The 18,864-nt window shown below is 41.7% G+C and overlaps 1 protein-coding gene across 3 annotated transcripts; it reads left to right on the top strand.

Moving 5' to 3' along the window:
• Nucleotides 1-1,849: 1,849 nt before the first annotated feature.
• On the top strand, nucleotides 1,850-15,602 carry ZFP28 (ZFP28 zinc finger protein). 3 transcript variants are annotated; one of them, XM_045532540.1, is made up of 8 exons: nucleotides 1,850-2,129; nucleotides 2,562-2,653; nucleotides 6,046-6,172; nucleotides 6,351-6,446; nucleotides 8,516-8,679; nucleotides 9,316-9,430; nucleotides 9,733-9,828; nucleotides 13,322-15,602. In XM_045532540.1, the coding sequence occupies exons 1-8, from the start codon at nucleotides 1,922-1,924 to the stop codon at nucleotides 15,025-15,027; spliced, it is 2,604 nt and encodes an 867-aa protein (XP_045388496.1). In that variant the 5' UTR covers nucleotides 1,850-1,921; the 3' UTR covers nucleotides 15,028-15,602. The 3 variants fall into 3 exon arrangements, with proteins under 3 accessions (XP_045388496.1, XP_045388494.1, XP_045388493.1); XM_045532538.1 differs by lacking the exons at nucleotides 1,850-2,129; nucleotides 2,562-2,653 and adding an exon at nucleotides 4,239-4,668 and having other exon boundaries at nucleotides 6,351-6,434; XM_045532537.1 differs by lacking the exons at nucleotides 1,850-2,129; nucleotides 2,562-2,653 and adding an exon at nucleotides 4,239-4,668.
• The last annotated feature ends 3,262 nt before the right edge of the window (nucleotides 15,603-18,864 follow it).

Raw genomic sequence — 18,864 nt, 5'->3', positions numbered from 1 at the left:
TCATATTCTTCAGGCAGTTTTAGTAAATTTTCTTTACTGTAAGCCACTGCATATGTTTTAAAATATATTGACATAACGGTGATAGTATTTTAAGATTTTAAAAATCTCTACTCTGTGATTATGTCTGCTTTTTCATTCCTAACACAATTTATTCATTTCTTTCTTCTTTTTTTCTCTTGGGCTATCTTTAGCATAACTAATCCTCATGGTGTCAAAATGGCTGCTTTACCTTCTGACATCCTGTGTCACCTCCAAGCAGGAAGAAGGTTGTGTGAAATGGGCCATAGGACAAAGGTACACGCCAGCTTAGTCTCTCTCCACCCATCCACCAATCCTCCCAGCAATTTGTATTTACATCTCCTTGATTAGGACCCACTGTTTCTTGCAAGGGGGACTGGTGAGGACAGCATTTTAATCTGGGTGGATGGCCACCTGAAGAACATCAGTGTTCTATTAGTGTGGAAGGAGTGCACAGTAGATATTGAAGAGGCAACTAGCAGTGTCTGCCACAGCTACTAAGTGGCGAGGTCAATCCGACTCTGAAATGATCCTTTTCTATGAGATTGAAACGCTTCGAGGGGAAATGCTGACCTTGTGCTTCCTGCAGCTTGTGAATTGAGTCACCCTTGAATTCAGAGATAGAAATCTTGATTCCATCACTGGGGCCATGAGCCCTGGGAACACTAATTCAAGAGTCAGGACATCTGGGGTCCCGGTGTGATCTGTCTGTGCTGTTGTTAGGTCATTCACTGACGTAACAAAGCCCTCTGCTCCAGGGGCAAAGCTCTCAACTTCTCTGATAAGGCCCCTGGGACAGACTGGCCCCAAACATGCATAAAAATAAAAACATCAGCTAACTCAAGTTACGTTATTCATGATTCCCGTTAGGAAGGCGATTTTAACAGGTGACAAGGGGTGGTATTTTTAACTGGGACGCTGGTCAGCCCTCTCTGAGGCCATGACAAGTGAATGACATAAAAGAGCCAGCCCGGCCTAAAGTCTGACGGAAGGCTATTCAGACCCAGCACCTACATATACGTAGGGAATAGCGGTCTGGAGGATGGGGAGGCGCGGGTAGCCAGGGTCCCCAAACCAATCCCACAACCACCTCCCTCCTCCCACCCCACACGCATCCCCCTCAGAATCACCCTCTGGGCTCTAGAATTCTCAGTGTGGCACTTCCCCTCCGCGACACTGCCTATCGGCCGTGACGCCACCGCAAGAAGCAAACCGCTAGGACCTCAGTGCCTCTGGCTCCCGCTAAGACTCGTGCTCGCGTTCCCGCGTCCATTTTTCCTGCCCTGAGGCCCCGTCCCCTCTATAAGCCCCTCCCCCGTCCGTCCAGCCGCTACAGGTGCGCGCTCCGAATCCAGTTCCGACTCCCAGAAGCCTTTGGGACGTGGTTCTATATCTCTGCGCGGCCTGTGTTTCCAGCCAGGCCCAGGGGGCGGCTGCGGTCCAGCTGGGACCGGGAGCGACTGGTACGGATCGGGGAGAGGACCCGCGCTGGGCAGCCTGAGTTCCATGCTAGGGACTACGTTTCCCGGCGGGCATTGCGCTCAGGGCACGCCCACTTCCGGCGGCGCAGGCTGCGCGCTGTGGCCGGGCCGGGGGCGGGGCTCGGGGGTGGGCCGTGGGTGTGAACCGAGGGCGGGGTGGGCTCTGCAGGGGCTGGGGCGTGCGTCGGGGGCGGAGCGGGAGCCGGTAGGCGGGTTGGGAAGGGACGGGGTTGGGCGGGCTCGGCGGGGCGGCGAGTCGGGGGCGGGGCGGGCTCGGCGGGGGCGGGGCTCGGCGGCGGCCCGGGGAGCGCTCAGGGCCGGCGCGGGGCGGGCCGGCGGATGTAGTGGGGGCGTGTGTCTGCGAGCGGCCGTCCCGGAGGGCGCCGCGCGGCCCCGGGGCTTGCGTGCGCGTCTCGGGTGACATGCGAGGGGCGGTGAGAGCGGGTGCCCGTAGGCCGGGGTCCCTCCCGGGGCGAGGTGGTCCCCGAACAAAGCCTAGGGCGGACCGAGGCCCGACTGCGGGGACGGCAGCCGCCTTCGCCCGCCCTGCCCGGGGAAGGCCGCGTTCAGGGAATGGCCTCACATCCAAGGGCCGGCGAGGAGCTGTGACCACGGGGCCTGGGCGTAGAGGTGAGGCTGACAGGTGTCGGGCCTGGCCAGGTGGACAGTGACGAATTCATCTCCTCGGGGGGAGATCTTGGAGGGGTTGGGCTCCCGGGGACCAGGTGCTGGAGGACGGTGTCCCTGGTCTCCGAGGCTGGTGGATCGGGGGGAATCCAGAGATTCGGAAGCTCATCTGAGTCAGCATCAAACAGCGGTAGGAGGAACTTTGGCTCAGGGTCACTCTAACCAGACACCTCCCTGTTTTCAGGCTCCTAGAGAGAAGAGATCCCCCTACCCCCAACGTTGTGGCAGCCCCTAGCAAGGGTAATGACAGACAGATCCTACCTGCCCCTTTAAAAATGGTCCCGCCTTGCTCTTGCAGGAAGGGGCGTTTCTAGGTTGGTGATTTGGGGGCATGGTGTAGACCTGGTGTTTAGCTACTCCTTTCTCCGTCTGCAGCTCTGCCTTGCAGGGACACTGCCCTTCTCCAGGAGAGAAGCCACAAGCAGGAGACTGGCGGGACAGGAGTTGACCTTAAAGCCATGTCACAGGTGAGTTGGCATTTCCTCTTTCCTCTCTGAAATGCAGCCTTGCTTTTTGTGGCTTAATGAGGTTATTTTCTCTGAAAAGTTTTCAGTTTAAGAGACCTGTTCTGGGCGTTGGTTCCATTTTCTCACATTCTGGTGAGTGGTTAGCTACAGGGATAGGTTTAAACCCCCAGGGCTCCCCCCCCTGCTTTCTCTTCATCCCAGTCAGTGTTCGTTCTTGATGGATGAGGATGATTCAGCCCCTCCCTTGTGCCGCTTTTCTCAGAGGGACTCTAACGAAGCGGAAATGTACTCCTGGGGGACCGTCGTGTTGTACCTGGTTGGTTTGGGGCCCACTTTGTGCCAGCCGCTGGAGAAACGTATGGCTAAGCCCCGCCCCCTGCTGTCAAGGCGCTCACAATCGAAGGCCAAGGAAGCAAGCAAGATTCTAGAATGCAGGGCAAGTACCAGGAGGGTGGACTGGAGGGAGCGCCTGGCTTCCAGCCTCCTGTGGAGGAAGGGGAGGGTGTATTTCCAAGGAGGTGATTTCTGAGCCACGCTGAAGGTAAAGAAGCCATGTAGTAGGCACAGTACGGAAGAACAGCATTTTAGGGAGAGGAGGTGCAATGTGAAAGGCTTTCTTTTTCCCACTTGATTTTGTGGCTTCTAAAAATGCTAGTAAATAGTTTTGTTTCTGTAGGCCATGTCTCATAAACATGATAGCTGGCTCATAAATATATGAACCAGTTTCCAACTGTTCTGCCCAAACTGCTCCTCAGTGGGTACTGGTGATCTTCATGTTACCAAATGCAAGGTACCTGGCACATAGCAAGGACTTAATAGTATTAGCTGGCATCATCCTTGTGTCATCATGATAACTTTAGAAATTTACAGGCAAGACCCTTAGATGGTGTACATTAAAAACAAAGTATGTGATGTGGTTCAGAACTTGGCGAAAACAGCATGTGGTCCAGACCCAGCCCACCACTTCTCTTTGGCCCATGAGCTACATGGGAGTTTTACATTTTTCAGTGGTAGAAAAAAATAAGAAATAAAAATAACAGTGTTTTAAGACATGTGAAAATTAAATGAAATTCAAATTTTGGTGTCCATAAATAGTTTCATTGCAGCACAACATACTAGTTCATTTATATATTGTCTACAACTGCTTTTGTGCCACAGTGGCCGGGTTGGCTAGTTGTGGCAGAGGCATATGGTGCACAAAGCCTAAAATATTTGCTCTCTGGTCCTTTACAGAGTAACTTTTCTGACCTCTGATATAGAAGTTAAGAGTGTGGACTATGGAGTCAGACTGTCAAGTTGAAATCCTGGCTCCGCAGTTGACTGATCTTGGGCAAATTACAGCTCAGTATTTCCTCATGGGTAAAATAAGAATAGTAATAGTTCTGACCATTCTGGTTGTTGTGAGGATTGAATAAGCTAATATTTAAGAGTATGGAATTGTTTCTAGAGTGTTGTAAGTGCTGTCATCTATTATTGTTGCTATTATTTACAGTAAAAGACATTTGCAAACGAAAGTCGTTGATTCTGTACCTAAAGAGCTATCTGTGTAAACAGAAAATGTCTCAGAAGGATACGTGCATATTGTTAATGTTGGGCCCCTCTACAATATGAGATTAGAGAGGTAGAGAAGGGACATTTCTTATTAAGAAAAAAAATCAAAACCAAAAAGAAAAGGTTGCCAAGTAGAAGAAAATATTTGAGCTTATTTTCTTCTCTTTAGGAGTCACCAAATTCTAGTTTGCTTAACAATGACAAAGTTGTAGCAAATGCTAGAAAAATGGACACCATATCCACTTGTATCAACAGAGTTATAAAGGTTTTTTAAAGATATCATAATTTGTTTCATTTGGGAAAGAATATTTGAAAAATATTTGAATATCTGAAAAAAAAGTGCAAGACTTATCAACCAAGGAGCATGCAGTTAGGACTGGAACCAGTGACACTCACATCCTGCCTTGCACATTCTACGTGCTGCGTACATGTTGCCTCGTTTAATCCAAGTCATAATCTACAAGGTTGGTATTGTTGAGTTTTCTATTTTACAACTGGGGAACTGAGGCACAGAGGGGTTAAGTCACCAATGGAGGTTTCAGAGCTGATGAGTGCCATGGTCTGAGTTCAGCCTTTGGGGTAGTCTGACTTTTTGCTTATTGATTTGAGTTTACATTAATACTTTGAAAATCCTGCTGCTGCCAGTCACTTAAATCTGCTTTCTGTTAGCCACAGCAGGTTCCTGGGATTAGCATGTGAATTGAATAAATGTTTAAAATACATTGGAATGTATCAGAACTGTATGCCGAAATCATAAAAATTTGTGGGCAGCGGCTGCATGGCATCCCCTTGGCAGTGGGGCAGGAAAGTGCTGCTGGTGCTCATGACGCTGCCTCCTGACGCGTCCCAACCTGTCTGAGGTGGCACCTTGGTTCTTAGAAGCATTTCATTCATTAAAAGCATTATTGTGTTTTTCTTGTCACACACTCATTTTTATTTCAGAAAAAAATATTGTTAGGTTTTTAATATTTATTTATTTATTTTTAATGGACATTTAGTGAAGGCTCAAAGTAAAAATAGGAATCCTTAGGACCCAGTGTTGGGCTTTGTTGTGTTGATCTTTCGAGATTCATCTCCAAGCTTATTTTCCAATTCTTGTGCTGTTCTAGGCCACTCGAATGTCGAATGTCCCCATGTTGAATAGTACCTACTGTGCAGAGAACAATTTAGCCTTCATTATGTATTGTTTTGAATTGATGTCAAATATTTTTTGTGTATGTACCTACTTTCACCCCCACAAAACTGCAAGTTCTCCAAAGGCAGGGGCTGACTCCGTATTTTTCTCTTTTCTCTGGAGTTTATGAAAGATTGAGGCTAGCTGTCCAATAACTATCTAGATCTCCAAATCACTGAATATATAGTCTGCAACACAAAATGAAGACAAGGTAACCTTAGACCCCTGTGTTAGTTCACTAGGGCTATAACAAAATATCACAGACTGGGTATCTTAAAGGGCAGAAACAACAGAAATCTCTTTTCCCAAGGCTGTGGAGGGTGGAAGTCTGAAATCAAGGTGTCTGGAGGGTTTGGTTTCTCCTTGGCTTGCAGACGGCCTCCTTCTCCCGGTGTCTGTGGCCTTTTCCCTGTGTGTGTGCGTCCCTGGCACTGCTGCTGCTGCTTGTAAGGACAGCAGTCAGATTGGATTAGGTCTCACCCTATGACTTCATTTAACTTTAATTACCTCTTTAAAGGCCCCATCTCCAAATACAGTCACATTCAGAAGTGCTAGGGGTTAGGCCTCCAATGTAGGAATTTGGGGAGACACAGTTCCTTTTATAACAACCCCCAGTCATGTGGGGCATGAGCACTGGTTGAACAGGAGCGTGGTTATGTCATTTCAGGGCCTGGTGACATTTGGGGATGTGGCCGTAGATTTCTCCCAAGAGGAGTGGGAGTGGCTGAACCCCATGCAAAGGAACCTGTACAGGAGGGTGATGCTGGAGAACTACAGGAACCTGGTGTCGCTGGGTAAGGGCATTCCCTGCCCCTTCTCCTACCTCCCTCCCTGCCCACTGCCATGACTGAGATGTTCCTTCCTTGGTTACCGAGCTGTGTTCTGCCGTCCTCCCTCAAGCCACGGGGACTGCATCTGGAGTCTGCACGGCCCCTCAGCATGACTCTGTGCTGTTTCCTCCCATGTGTCTAGGACTTTGTGTTTCGAAGCCCGCTGTGATCTCCTCATTGGAACAAGGAAAAGAGCCCTGGACAGCGAAGAGAAAGATGACAAGAGGTCGGTGCCCAGGTGAGTGTGGGAGAACCAGGTAGGGTGACGCTGCTGGGCACAGCTCAGCTCCTCAGACACCATCTTCAGCAGGCTCTTCCTAGGCCTCTTCCCAAGCCTCTGGCCAGAGGGAAAACCAAGGCTGCTTTAGCATGGGCTCCCCACATTTCTCTTCTCCCCCATCTCTTTTCTCCAGCTTTGCTCCCCCCCTCTAAAGATGACTTATTTTCCTCTGCTCTGGACCCCTTCTTTCCACGCCCCTCCTCCCCTTCCAGACCTACAGAATCATCTCAGTTGTTTAAATAAATCTTTGGCTGATTCTGATGTAGTTTTTTTTTTTTTTTTTTTTTTTGAGATGGAGTCTTGCTCTGTTGCCAGGCTAGAGTGAGTGCCGTGGCGTCAGCCTAGCTCACAGCAACCTCAAACTCCTGGGCTTAAGGGATCCTACTGCCTCAGCCTCCCGAGTAGCTGGGACTACAAGCATGTGCCACTATGCCTGGCTAATTTTTTTTTCTATATATATTTTAGTTGTCCAGATAATTTCTTTCTATTTTTAGTAGAGACGGGGTCTCACTCTTGCTCAGGCTGGTCTCAAACTCCTGACCTTGAGCAATCCACCCGCCTCGGCCTCCTAGAGTGCTAGGATTACAGACGTGAGCCACCGCACCCGGCCTCTGATGTAGTTTTTACTGTCTCATTTGTCTTTGATTAAATGACTCTTTTATTTACGGACTTATTCTTTTAACTGATGAGGACAGAGTTTGGGCTCTGAGTAAGGCTGCCAGGTGCTGGTTGGTGAGGTAAGCGTCAGCCATTGAAGAATAAACCCTCTTATGGGGGGTTGGGACAGATCTACACTCAGCTTAAAGGAAGTAGAAACTGTTCTATGTATGACAAGTGTCAACAGGGACATAAGGAAGAAGAAAAATCATTCCAGTTTTAAACCAGGGAAAAATGGAATGAGACTAGAGCCTTGAATATAAACATTAGAAGGAAGAGATTGGTAGGTTAGGAGATGAGTTTGGGTTGGGCTGTAACAGATTTGGGTCAAGTGGATGTCTAGTGCAGACAGGCAGCATACAGTCATGTTATTGGCTCTCAGAAGAAATGAACACGGATTCGAATTTGATGGAATATGCTTACAGATATTACAGCGATATTTACACTGGGAATACAGAGATTTCAACTACAGCATTATTTCTGAAAAAGCAAATTATCAGGTAAGATAGGGAATCAGAATTACAGATTTCTTTCAGAGATCTTATAATAGGAAATGGTTAACAATTTCTAAAGAATTGAGAATCTTATAAAATTTCTTTGTTCACATCACACTTCACAAGAAAAGTTCATACTGACAGAACTGGACAGGTTGTTCCCAGTTATAAATTATGACTCCCGTGGGTCATGGCATCACACAGGAGAACCAGAATGGCATCTTGTGAATGTTTTCAGTTTAACATTATAGTAAATCACATTCTTGGAACTAGTTTTATGAGCTAGAACTGTTTTTCCCTCCTGTATATCATTCATCTCTTGTTGTGACTCTAGTTAATTATGAAGATGGGCATTTTTAAGGCCAGGATCTGGACTTTTACTAGTTAGCATCATAATAGGAAAGGAGGCATATAGAAATAGAGATGAAATTTTTGCTAGATGAGTAAAATGTAGAAAGAGTCAAAGGGAGTTTACTTAATAAAGCTGAAATAAGGATCAGATAGCAGTTTTCTTGGTAGCCACCACTTCTTCTGTGTTTATATTAATATTAGCAACATCTTATTTTAGATTTAAGCCTTTGTGAGCTCTCTCACCTCTTGATTTTTAACTTCTTTTTTCCACTCTTCTGCTAAAAATATGGTATTAATATACACTGCTTGTTCAGTATTTAGATGGGAAAGCTTTTATTGTATGCTTTAGGACTGTATCTACACAGATTAAAGAAGGTAAGGTTGACTGAATATTCCTGGTCATGTAAAAAAGTTTTCAAAATGATATGCTTTTTTGAGGGTTTTATTTCATTTGGTTACATTTTGGAATTTTCCTTCATACTAGCACATAATAAAAGAGATACTTGCTTTCTTAATATCTTTCAGACTTGAATGCTGTGCGGGAGACCGAGGAGTTACCTCTAAAGAAGGATTTCTGTGAAGAGAAGTTATCCCAGGCAGTGATTACAGAGAGATTCACGAACTATAGTCTGGAGTACTCTATATTAGGGGAAGACTGGGGTTATGATGCTCTGTTTGAGACACAGCCGGTAAGTCAGGAGATGAACCTCAGGCAAGAGAAAATATTAATATCTTTCATAAAGAAACCTTGGGGAAAGAGACAACCACAATAACTGTGGGAGAAGTTTTCATTTGAATAGAATACTTCTTACAGACAGAACAAAGGGTAGTTATCTTGATACACATGAGAAAAAAGTGGAGGGAAAATTGAGTTGTAATGAATTACAAAAATATTCATTTACGTCAGGAATGTTTGACTTGTGATGAATGTGAGAAAACTTTGAGTGGGATGTCAACTCTTCCTTTTCATCAGAGATTTCATACAAGAGAAAAAGCCGGTGGACTCATTGAATAATGCATATTGGATGTGGGAAAGCCTTTAGTCACTGTTAAAAAATTCATACTGTGTATACGTTCATCCTCCTCTGCAGAGTTACAAATTCTCCACAGCAGAAACAATTTCTCCTATTTTTCTCTTTTTTTCCCCCCAAACATATGTGATATAATTGGGCCCATTCATTATGTGATCTGGTTTACTCAGATCCTAAGTCACACTTCTTGGTACAGAGTGCATTTTTCACAGTGTGTGGACACAGCCCGCCCCCCCGAGGGCTAGGTGGTTTCACGGGCATGGTTTGATCAAAAACTTCCATGTACCATTCCAGGGCTTGATGCATGTCACTAACATGGCCGTCGACCTCTCCCAGCAACTAGACCCAGCTCAGAAGAGTTTCTGTAAGAATGTGATATGGGAGAACCATGGTGACCCGGGTTCAGTAGGTAAGGATGTTCCTCTCCCAAATCTGAATCTGTTTTCGGAAGCCCCCATTTTCATACTTCAGTTTTGAATTATGGGTGGAGGGGAGGGGTGTTCTGAAGTGCTGGCCTGAATTTTTGCTCCTGATTCCTAAAATAAGAGTTTGGCATTTGTAGAGTTGAAAGTTGGCGTCTTTCTTGTGCTTGGAGCATCATCTCTGATGCCTTTCAAAACCTACTCATCTTTATATTTCTTCCTACAGTAACACTGTTCTATCAACAGAATGCCAAGAGTGTGACTGAGCCCCCTCTCTTCACTTATGCAGGGCATTGTGTTTCCAAGCCAGACTTGGTGTCTTTGCTGGAGCAAGCAAAGGAGCCCTGGATGGTGAAACGAGCACTGACAGGAGGCCTGTTCTCAGGTGAGTGTGGGAGAGCCTGGCGTGGAAGAGCCACTGCAAGGGACAGTTCAGCTTTTATCAAAGAGGCTGAATCCTCACTAATGTACCATAGAAAACTTTGCCAAGCACTCTGGGTCTGGAGAGAATATCAAGCCCTGGGATTTCAAAATGCTTCTCTCTTCCTCCTTTCCCCCCTTCTCTCCAGTAACTCCCATTTCCTTGGAGTGTTCCCTCTTTCCTTGGCCACTGACGTGTATCAGCCTCTCAGTTCCTTAGGTGACCTTTTCCTGACTCCAGTGTACTTTTGAGCTGACTTCCAAGGGTTTTCTCTTCTCTGGTTAAGTGGCCCATTCGTGTCATCAGGCATGTGTTCCTGTAAGAACCATGAATTGAAAGTTATGTGACTGAGCCACTCTGCTTGGTTATCAGCAGGTGATTGGAGACAGGGAAAGTTATACATGTATATAAACCATCACAGAATTTCTGTAATGGAGAGAATAAGACATGTTTATGGGTAACATGCATAGGATAGAATGTGCAAGAATTTCAAACAGGGCATTACAAAGACAAAGGAGATGTTACTCCCAGTGGCTCCTATGTTTCTACAGGACAGGGTGGGTAGATGTCATATTGCAAGAAGATGGAAGTAGAGGGTCTTTTTCTCTTGATACACAAGGGAAGGAAAAGAAATTTCCTTCAACAATAATGGTTTGTAGAACATGTAATTTTCTTACCTGTTTGGAAAAATAATAGAAAACCATGACCCATTATCACAACATATTAACATGTTGTGAAAACTTCAGATCCCTTCAAATCACGGTAAACACATTTTTCACAAAATAGAAATTATAGTGTATATTCAGTCACACACACGGGTGTTTTCCATATGCATTCTGTGTTGCATATGCCATTACTGTTAGGTTTCTTCACATTTCTTGGTATTAAAGATATACTTCCAATAGGTTTCTCTATGTAAGTGAAAACTATAGATTTTGGGGATTGCTGTATCCCTAGATATGAGCATCTGCTAGGCTCTGAAAATGTTATTTGTTTTCAGTGAGTCTAGCAATGACTAGATGTACGAGTTTAATTGGATCCTCAAAGCATGGGGTATTTACATGATCGTAATTTGTTGAAAGAATATAGCCTAAAATTATTTTTTTGTTATGAAAGGGGTTGACTACTTTCCCCTAAATTTGGTTTTTCTCTTTGTCTTTTTGTAAAATATCCTTCCTTTGTACCCATTTCTCTGTATGTGAAATGTTTTTCTTAACAGTCTCGTGATTTCTACATAGATAATAAACATACTAATTCTTTGATGCATTATCTGAAACTATTTCTCACATATGGTAATTAGAATATTTTAATTAGGTCTTTTAAAATTATGATATATAAATTTTTTTAAAACTTTCATATAGTCTAATTAATATATTATTTCTGATATGATTTCTCCTTCTGTGTCCTTAGAAGTTTGATACACATACATCTACTTCATTTTTAATGGCTATCTAGTATTAAAATATATGGATATACCATAATCTATTTAAAGTATCATGGATATTTTATATACCGTTGGTGAAGAATCTATGAAAATACTGTTATAAGACATCATTACCAATATGGATATTTTGGGTTTTTTATTTCAAAATATTAAGAGGGTACAAGTGTTTTTATTACATGGATACCTTGTATAATGCTTAAGTCAGGGCTTTTGGTGTGCCCATCCCGAGAGTAGTATTCATTGTACTCAACAGGTAAGTTTTTATCTCACACCTTCCCTCATGCCGTCCTCCCTGGGTTTCTCGTGTCCTTTATATTGCGTTGTGCCTGAGTTGCCCATCTATTAGTTCCCACTTACTAGTGAGGACATACGGTGTTTGGCAACATGGGCATTTTGTATTTTTCTTTATTTTTACCAAGCTGTTGAGTGAAAATTCATGTTTCATTTAATTTGCATTTCCCTGACTACTTGCGATGGTGAGAATATATGCATTTAAATCCATTTAGAGTTCATGTTCTGTTAATGGTGTTTATACTCATTACCCACGTTTGTATTGGGTCATATACCTGGTATTTATATAGTACTGATATGAATCCTTTTTTTATAAGTTTGATAAAATTTTCCCCAGTTTTGTGTGGTCTATAAGTTTGCATATGGTGGTTCTTGCTACATTGTAGTTTAAATTGGGCATTATCTTCATTTATAGAAGCATTTATTTTTATTTGTTTCACTCCTAGCTTTTTCTTTTTATAAATAGATGTGTCATTCTCATTTGAACCACATAACATATTTGTTTCTGTTACTTATTTAATTCTTTCTCCTTTATCCCCCTCCTTCCTTTCCTTCTCATTCTTCCTTACCTTTCTCTTTATTCTCTATCTTTTGCTGTGTGGTTTTTTTTTTAATTTATATATTTTTATTGTGGAAAAGTATACATAAAATTTACCATTTTCCAGCATGGGCAATGGTGAAACCCCATCTTATTATTGATGGCACTTATATGTGGAATGTAAAAAAGTCAAGCTCAGAAACAGAATAGAATATTGATTACCAGGGATTGGAGGCTGGTAGAGATGGGGAGTTGTTGGTCAAAGGGTACAAACTTTCATTTATAAGATGAGTAAGTTCTAGGGACCTAATATACAGCGTAGTGACTATAGTTAATAATAATGTATACTTGAAATTTGCTAAGAGTAGATCATAAGTATCACTGCACACAAAACTGGTAACTATGTGAAGTGATGGCTATGATAATTAGCTTGATTTTGATAATCATTTCACCATGTATATGTATATCAAAACATCCTGTTTTACACCTTAAATATGTTCAATTTTTACTTGTCAATTATACCTCAATAAAGCCAGAAAAAGTTTATTGCCATAAAAGAGAAATTACATGGCCCCAGTTTGAAATAGCCAGATTTTTCATACTTGTGGGGTAACCAAGAAAGTGTGAAAATGATTTTATGTGAATACTGAGCTTCAGTAATCCATTGACAATGTAGCTGTTGTTCAGATGCATCAAATATGCTTAATAGAAACACAATTTTCCAGTTGTAGAGTAATAATTGGACTTTCAGGTAATCCTAATGAATGTCAAAGAATACAGTGTCTTTTTTGTGCTTTGGTATGTTCCTTTGAACAGCTCCTGTCATATGATGATAGCATTTAATGGTGACTGCTCTGGCATCCAAAGCAGGACAGACAGGGAGTAGGAGAGAGATAAAGACAGTGAATGTCATAGTCTGTCAATTCATTACTCTTCTGATGTAACTGATTCTTCATATATTTAATTTTTTTCTACTTACCTCTCCTAGGTTCCTGTAGTGAATTCAATCGGAGGTCTTCTTACATACACTATACACTGCTTGTTTAAATGTAATACCTTTTAGAGCTGTGAAACTTATGTTGTTTAATTAACCAATTAGTGAATTAGTTCAACAATCTCCTTTTAGCATATTCCTTTTTTCTAACACATGATAAATGAAAATCTGTTTTCTTGATATTTTTCAGGCCAGCAATCTATATGTGAGACGCAGGAATTATTTCCAAAGCAGGATTCATATGCTGATGGGGTAGCAGGCAGAACCTCAAATGCTAAACTTGAGTGTTCCACTTTCAGAGAAAATTGGGATTCTGAGCATGTGTTTGAAAGGAAGCTTGTAGGTCAAGAGATACAATTCAGGCAAGAGCCAAGTACTCATAACAAAACCCTCTCTAAGGAAAGACAGCGTATGTATAACAAATCTGGAAGATGGTTCTATTTGGAAGAGTCAGAAGAAAGAGTTCATAATCATGATTCAGTTAAAAGTTTCCCAAAAAATTCAGTTATAATAAAACAAACAGGCATCTATGCAGGAAAAAAACTTTTCAGATGTAATGAATGTAAGAAAACTTTTACCCAGAGCTCATCCCTTACAGTTCATCAAAGAATTCACACTGGAGAGAAACCTTATAAATGTAATGAATGTGGAAAAGCCTTTAGTGATGGTTCATCCTTTGCACGACATCAGAGATGTCACACTGGCAAGAAGCCCTATGAGTGCATTGAATGTGGGAAGGCTTTCATACAGAACACATCCCTCATTCGTCACTGGAGATACTATCACACTGGGGAGAAACCCTTTGATTGCATCGATTGTGGGAAAGCGTTCAGTGACCACATAGGGCTTAATCAACATAGGAGAATTCACACCGGAGAGAAACCTTACAAATGTGATGTGTGTCACAAATCCTTTAGGTATGGCTCATCCCTTACTGTACATCAAAGGATTCACACTGGAGAAAAACCGTACGAATGTGATGTTTGCAGAAAAGCCTTCAGCCATCATGCATCACTCACTCAACATCAAAGAGTACATTCTGGAGAAAAGCCTTTTAAATGTAAAGAATGTGGGAAAGCCTTCAGACAGAATATACACCTTGCTAGTCATTTAAGGATTCATACTGGGGAGAAACCCTTTGAATGTGGGGAATGTGGGAAATCTTTCAGCATCAGCTCCCAGCTTGCCACTCATCAGAGAATTCATACTGGAGAGAAGCCCTATGAATGTAAGGTTTGTAGTAAAGCATTCACCCAGAAGGCTCACCTTGCACAGCATCAAAAAACTCATACAGGAGAGAAACCGTATGAGTGTAAGGAATGTGGTAAAGCCTTCAGTCAGACCACACACCTTATTCAACATCAGAGAGTTCACACTGGAGAGAAACCCTATAAATGTATGGAATGTGGGAAGGCCTTTGGTGATAACTCATCCTGTACTCAACATCAGAGACTTCACACTGGCCAAAGGCCTTATGAATGTATTGAGTGTGGGAAGGCATTCAAGACAAAATCATCCCTTATTTGTCATCGCAGAAGTCATACTGGAGAGAAGCCTTATGAATGTAGTGCATGTGGCAAAGCCTTTAGTCACCGTCAGTCCCTTAGTGTGCACCAGAGAATTCATTCTGGAAAGAAACCATATGAATGTAAGGAATGTAGGAAAACCTTCATCCAAATTGGACACCTTAATCAACATAAGAGAGTTCATACTGGAGAGAGATCCTATAACTATAAGAAAAGCAGAAAAGTTTTCAGGCAGACTGTGCACTTAGCTCATCATCAGCGAATTCACACTGGGGAGTCGTCAACACGCCCCTCTTTACCTTCCACGTCAAATCCTGTGGATCTATTTCCCAAATTTCTCTGGAATCCATCCTCCCTCCCATCACTATAGTCTCAAGGTGTCATTTCCACTCAGCTACTCCAATAGTTTAATGGTCCCTCTCCCTGCCATTTGTTTTGTTTTCTTTTCATCATTTACTAGTTTGTTCTTCACATCACAGTCAGGTTGACTTTTAAAGTGTAAATGTAATTTATTCACTCCTCATGTAAAACTTGTAGTTTCTTTAAATTAGCTAATGCTTAAGGTGTGCTCAGCACAGTGCTTGGTCCATATTAAGCATTCAGTAAACCCAGCTCTCTTAAAAACATTGTTTTTAAACACTGAAAAGTTATCATAGTCAGCTCTGATAAAAGTGATGCAGAACAATGAGTTCAGAAGAGACGAGAGTTTAGATCAGGAACAGGAGTTCTTCAGGGAATGGGTGAGGTTTTGCCTATGTTGATTTAGAACTTAATTCCATAATGCCAAGGTAGTATTGTGGCTTTCCGTGTGATCTACCTGGTTGTAAGGTGCTATGACCTTTTTGGTGAGAAAATTAAACTTTACTATGTATCTGATAGCAGCCTTAGAAAGTCTAGAACATGAGTGAATAGGCCACCTGGAATAAACGAATTAAAAAATCACAATGGTGCGAGATTTCTATGCATAAAGTTAAAACTGACATGTGACTCAAGAGTTAGAACTTGGTAAGATTTGGCTATTTAAAGTCACTTGGCTTGTGAATGAATTCTATTAAACTTTCAAGGAACCATTAACTCTGTGGTAAACTGATCTCAGGTTAGGGTCAGCAAACCATGACTCATAGCCACAGTCTCACTGGCTGGTTTTATATGGTCCATGCATGGTCTAAAATTAAAAAAAAAAAAATTTAAATGGTTGACAAGAGTAAAAAGAATATTATCAACTTGAAAATTATACGAAATTAAAATGTTGGTGTCAGTAAAGTTTTATTGGCATGAAGCCACACCCACTTATTTGCATATTGTCTGTGGCTGCATCCAGGCTACAGCAGCAAAGTTGAGCAGTGGCAGAGACCATATGGCCTGCAGCTCAAGATATCTTCTGTCCAACCCTCGGCAGAAAAAGTTTGCTGATCCCTGTTGTAGAGCAGAGGTCAACAAACAACATTGCATGGGCCAAATCCTGTCTGCTACTTGTTTTTGTAAGTAGAGTTTTTCTGAACCACAGCCATGCTCATTTGTTTACCTATTGCCCGTGGCTGCTTTAGACAACCTCTACAGAGCTGAGTTTTCACAGCAGAGACAGTGTGGCTTGCAAAGCTTCAAATATTTACTGTTCATTAACAGAAAGTGTGCCAATCCCTGCTCTAGAATAGAGGAAAATATACAAAATGTTCTAAATTTATGAGGGTAATACAACTCTCACATCAAAAACAAGAAAAGAAACTATAAAGCAATGTATGAATAGTGAAAGGAAATTATTAAACTATATTGAAAAACAAAAAATGTCAATAAAAGAAGAAATGAGAAAATTTCTAGATGAAATACTCAATACTATTAAAATGTTTGTAGACTGTAATTCCAGAGTCTCAGTAAGATATGTTTACTTTGAGTTTGATTTAAAACAACATAAGGAAGCATAATTAGGCAAGAATAGCAAGGAAATTTTTGAAATATAATTCTTTGCATATGAGATTTTAGAATATAATAAGACTGATATTTCAATGTTGGGGAAATGAGATTTTTGACAATTGGCTATCCGCCACTCCAAAAAAAGTTAGAGGCACATCTGTACCCTATAGAGAAATATGAGACAATGTGTTTAACATTTCCAATTATGAAATAATAAGTTAGAAGCAAACATAGAAAAGAAGAAGCCTTTATCTAGCAGGATGTGGAGTCCTAGAAGCCATAAAGAAAGAGACTAAGTTGGCCTATTCAAAGATTTAAAACTAAGGCGTGGTGAAAGGCACAAAAAACACAAAAGACAATTGACAGAAAATGTGTGCCACTTATAGGAAAGAATACACTAGTTAGGATCAGAAGGCTATAACACATACAGAGCAGTGGGGAAACTGGCCGTGCACACCAAGAGACAGGTTGCCGTAAAGAATTCAAATGAATAAAGAAAATTTGTGAAGCTCTTAACCTCGTTAATCAGAAGAATATGAATGAAAACAAATTTTCTTGGCTCTTAGATGGGCTAAAATCTAAATTTTGGGTAACAGCCAGTACTGATATTAGTGTGGGAAAACAGGTCCTTGTTCCTTATTAGTGTGAATTTTTCTCCTATCTTTTGGATGGCAATATGGCATGGCCTATCAATGTTATAAATGTGCATTCCTCCTCACACAGTAGTTCCAGATCTAGGAATGTTATTCCATTGGAATAAATAGGTAGATGTAAGATGTAAATAATGTTTATTGTAGAATTGTTTTAATCATGACAAATAGGAATTCCATGTCCTGCCAAGCAGACTGATTAAATTGTAGTTATTCAATACTGTGCTGTGCAGTTAGTGGAAAGTGATTAAGCTCCTCTGGAGAGGTTTCCACAATATATTGAATGAAATCTGTGATTTGCAGAACCTTATGTGTAAAATGATCTTGTAGTCATAGTCAGAATTAATATTGAATATATCTGTGAGTATACATGTACATACACATGCACACATTCAGTATATGTACACATATATATAAATCTGTACTTTTCTTGCCTTTTGTGGGCACTTTCCTTTTCTTCATTTCTGTATTCTGGTGAACTGCTAGTCGTACAACACTCCAGTGAAGCCAACTGGATTCCTCCTTGCTATTTTGATTGGAGACACAGAAACAGGAGCAGGGCCAGTATTCAGCTTTATGACCCAGTGTGCCTGTGATGGAGGCATCCTTTTAGTCAGTATTCATTCCAATGGTTTGGAACACTTGTACCCAGCTATGACATATATACAGTATAACTCCTGGATGGGAAATAGCTTGAATTGAGTCATCCTTTTGCAGCAACCTAAAGGTTTGTCCATCTGTCACTGGGACCTGTTGAAATGACTCCTGCTTTCTCACATCCTGGTTTTGTTCTGTTCTTTAAATCTGCAAGCTACTGGGCATTCTTCTAATATTTGATTTCTAATTTTAAGTGAGAATCACATTCTTTTGTTCTCAACGAAAGAAAGTTAGCCAGTACAGAAACTGATACTACAGAATGATTACCAGGCCACAGAGAAGCAGAGTATTAAGGTTTGATCATTAAGTGAGATAGATCAGAGGACAGAGAAATTCCTCATCCTACTCTGCTACAAAGGCATATTTGTGATACAGCAGGATCATAAGCCCGTCATGCAATAGGGGCTGCATAGCTCCTACCAAAAACTGAAGGTGATGAGGAATGCTGTTTCCAAATGTATATGCAATCATTGTTTATAATGAAACTGGATAATTAAGAGTGAAATTTCAAGGCTACTTGAAATTCTGAGTTTAAGTAAGAAATTGAAATCAGGACCTTTATGACTGTGTTGGGAAAGAATCTCTTGTTCCCTCTAACCAGGGGGCTGCAGTTGCTGAAAACCAAATGCAATAGTAGATGTGTTCATTGCTGAACTATGATGCCTACTGAATTCCCAACCTTGCCACTTCTCTTAAGTAATTTGGGAAAGATTTGAATCCAGGTTATTGGGATGAGGCTATCAGGAATGATTTAAGGATCTTAGAAAACTTTGAATCTCCCTCTCAACCCTTAAGAAACCTCCCTACTAATTTTACTTGTGCTTCCCTTGTAACTGAAAACTTAATTGTCCCTGCTCTCCCATACTCACCACTATTGCTTGGCTGGTAACAAAAATCAGAGTTTAATATGATTTGTAGCTTGAAATACAGAAAGTTAGGAAGGACATTAATCTCACCCATAAATATTTAATGTCCTTCACTAGTTATAG

Source organism: Lemur catta, chromosome 19 (assembly GCF_020740605.2).
Source record: "Lemur catta isolate mLemCat1 chromosome 19, mLemCat1.pri, whole genome shotgun sequence".
Taxonomy (NCBI): Eukaryota; Metazoa; Chordata; class Mammalia; order Primates; family Lemuridae; genus Lemur; species Lemur catta.
This window is presented reverse-complemented; position numbering and strand designations above follow the sequence as displayed.

Bases quoted from the DNA above. Each gene is read 5' to 3' on its own strand.
- ZFP28 (XM_045532540.1), top strand. From the start codon at position 1,922: ATGCGAGGGGCGGTGAGAGCGGGTGCCCGTAGGCCGGGGTCCCTCCCG. The intron at 2,130-2,561 runs GTGAGGCTGACA...CTCCGTCTGCAG, and splicing joins CACGGGGCCTGGGCGTAGAG to CTCTGCCTTGCAGGGACACT. The intron at 6,447-8,515 runs GTGAGTGTGGGA...AATATCTTTCAG, and splicing joins GACAAGAGGTCGGTGCCCAG to ACTTGAATGCTGTGCGGGAG.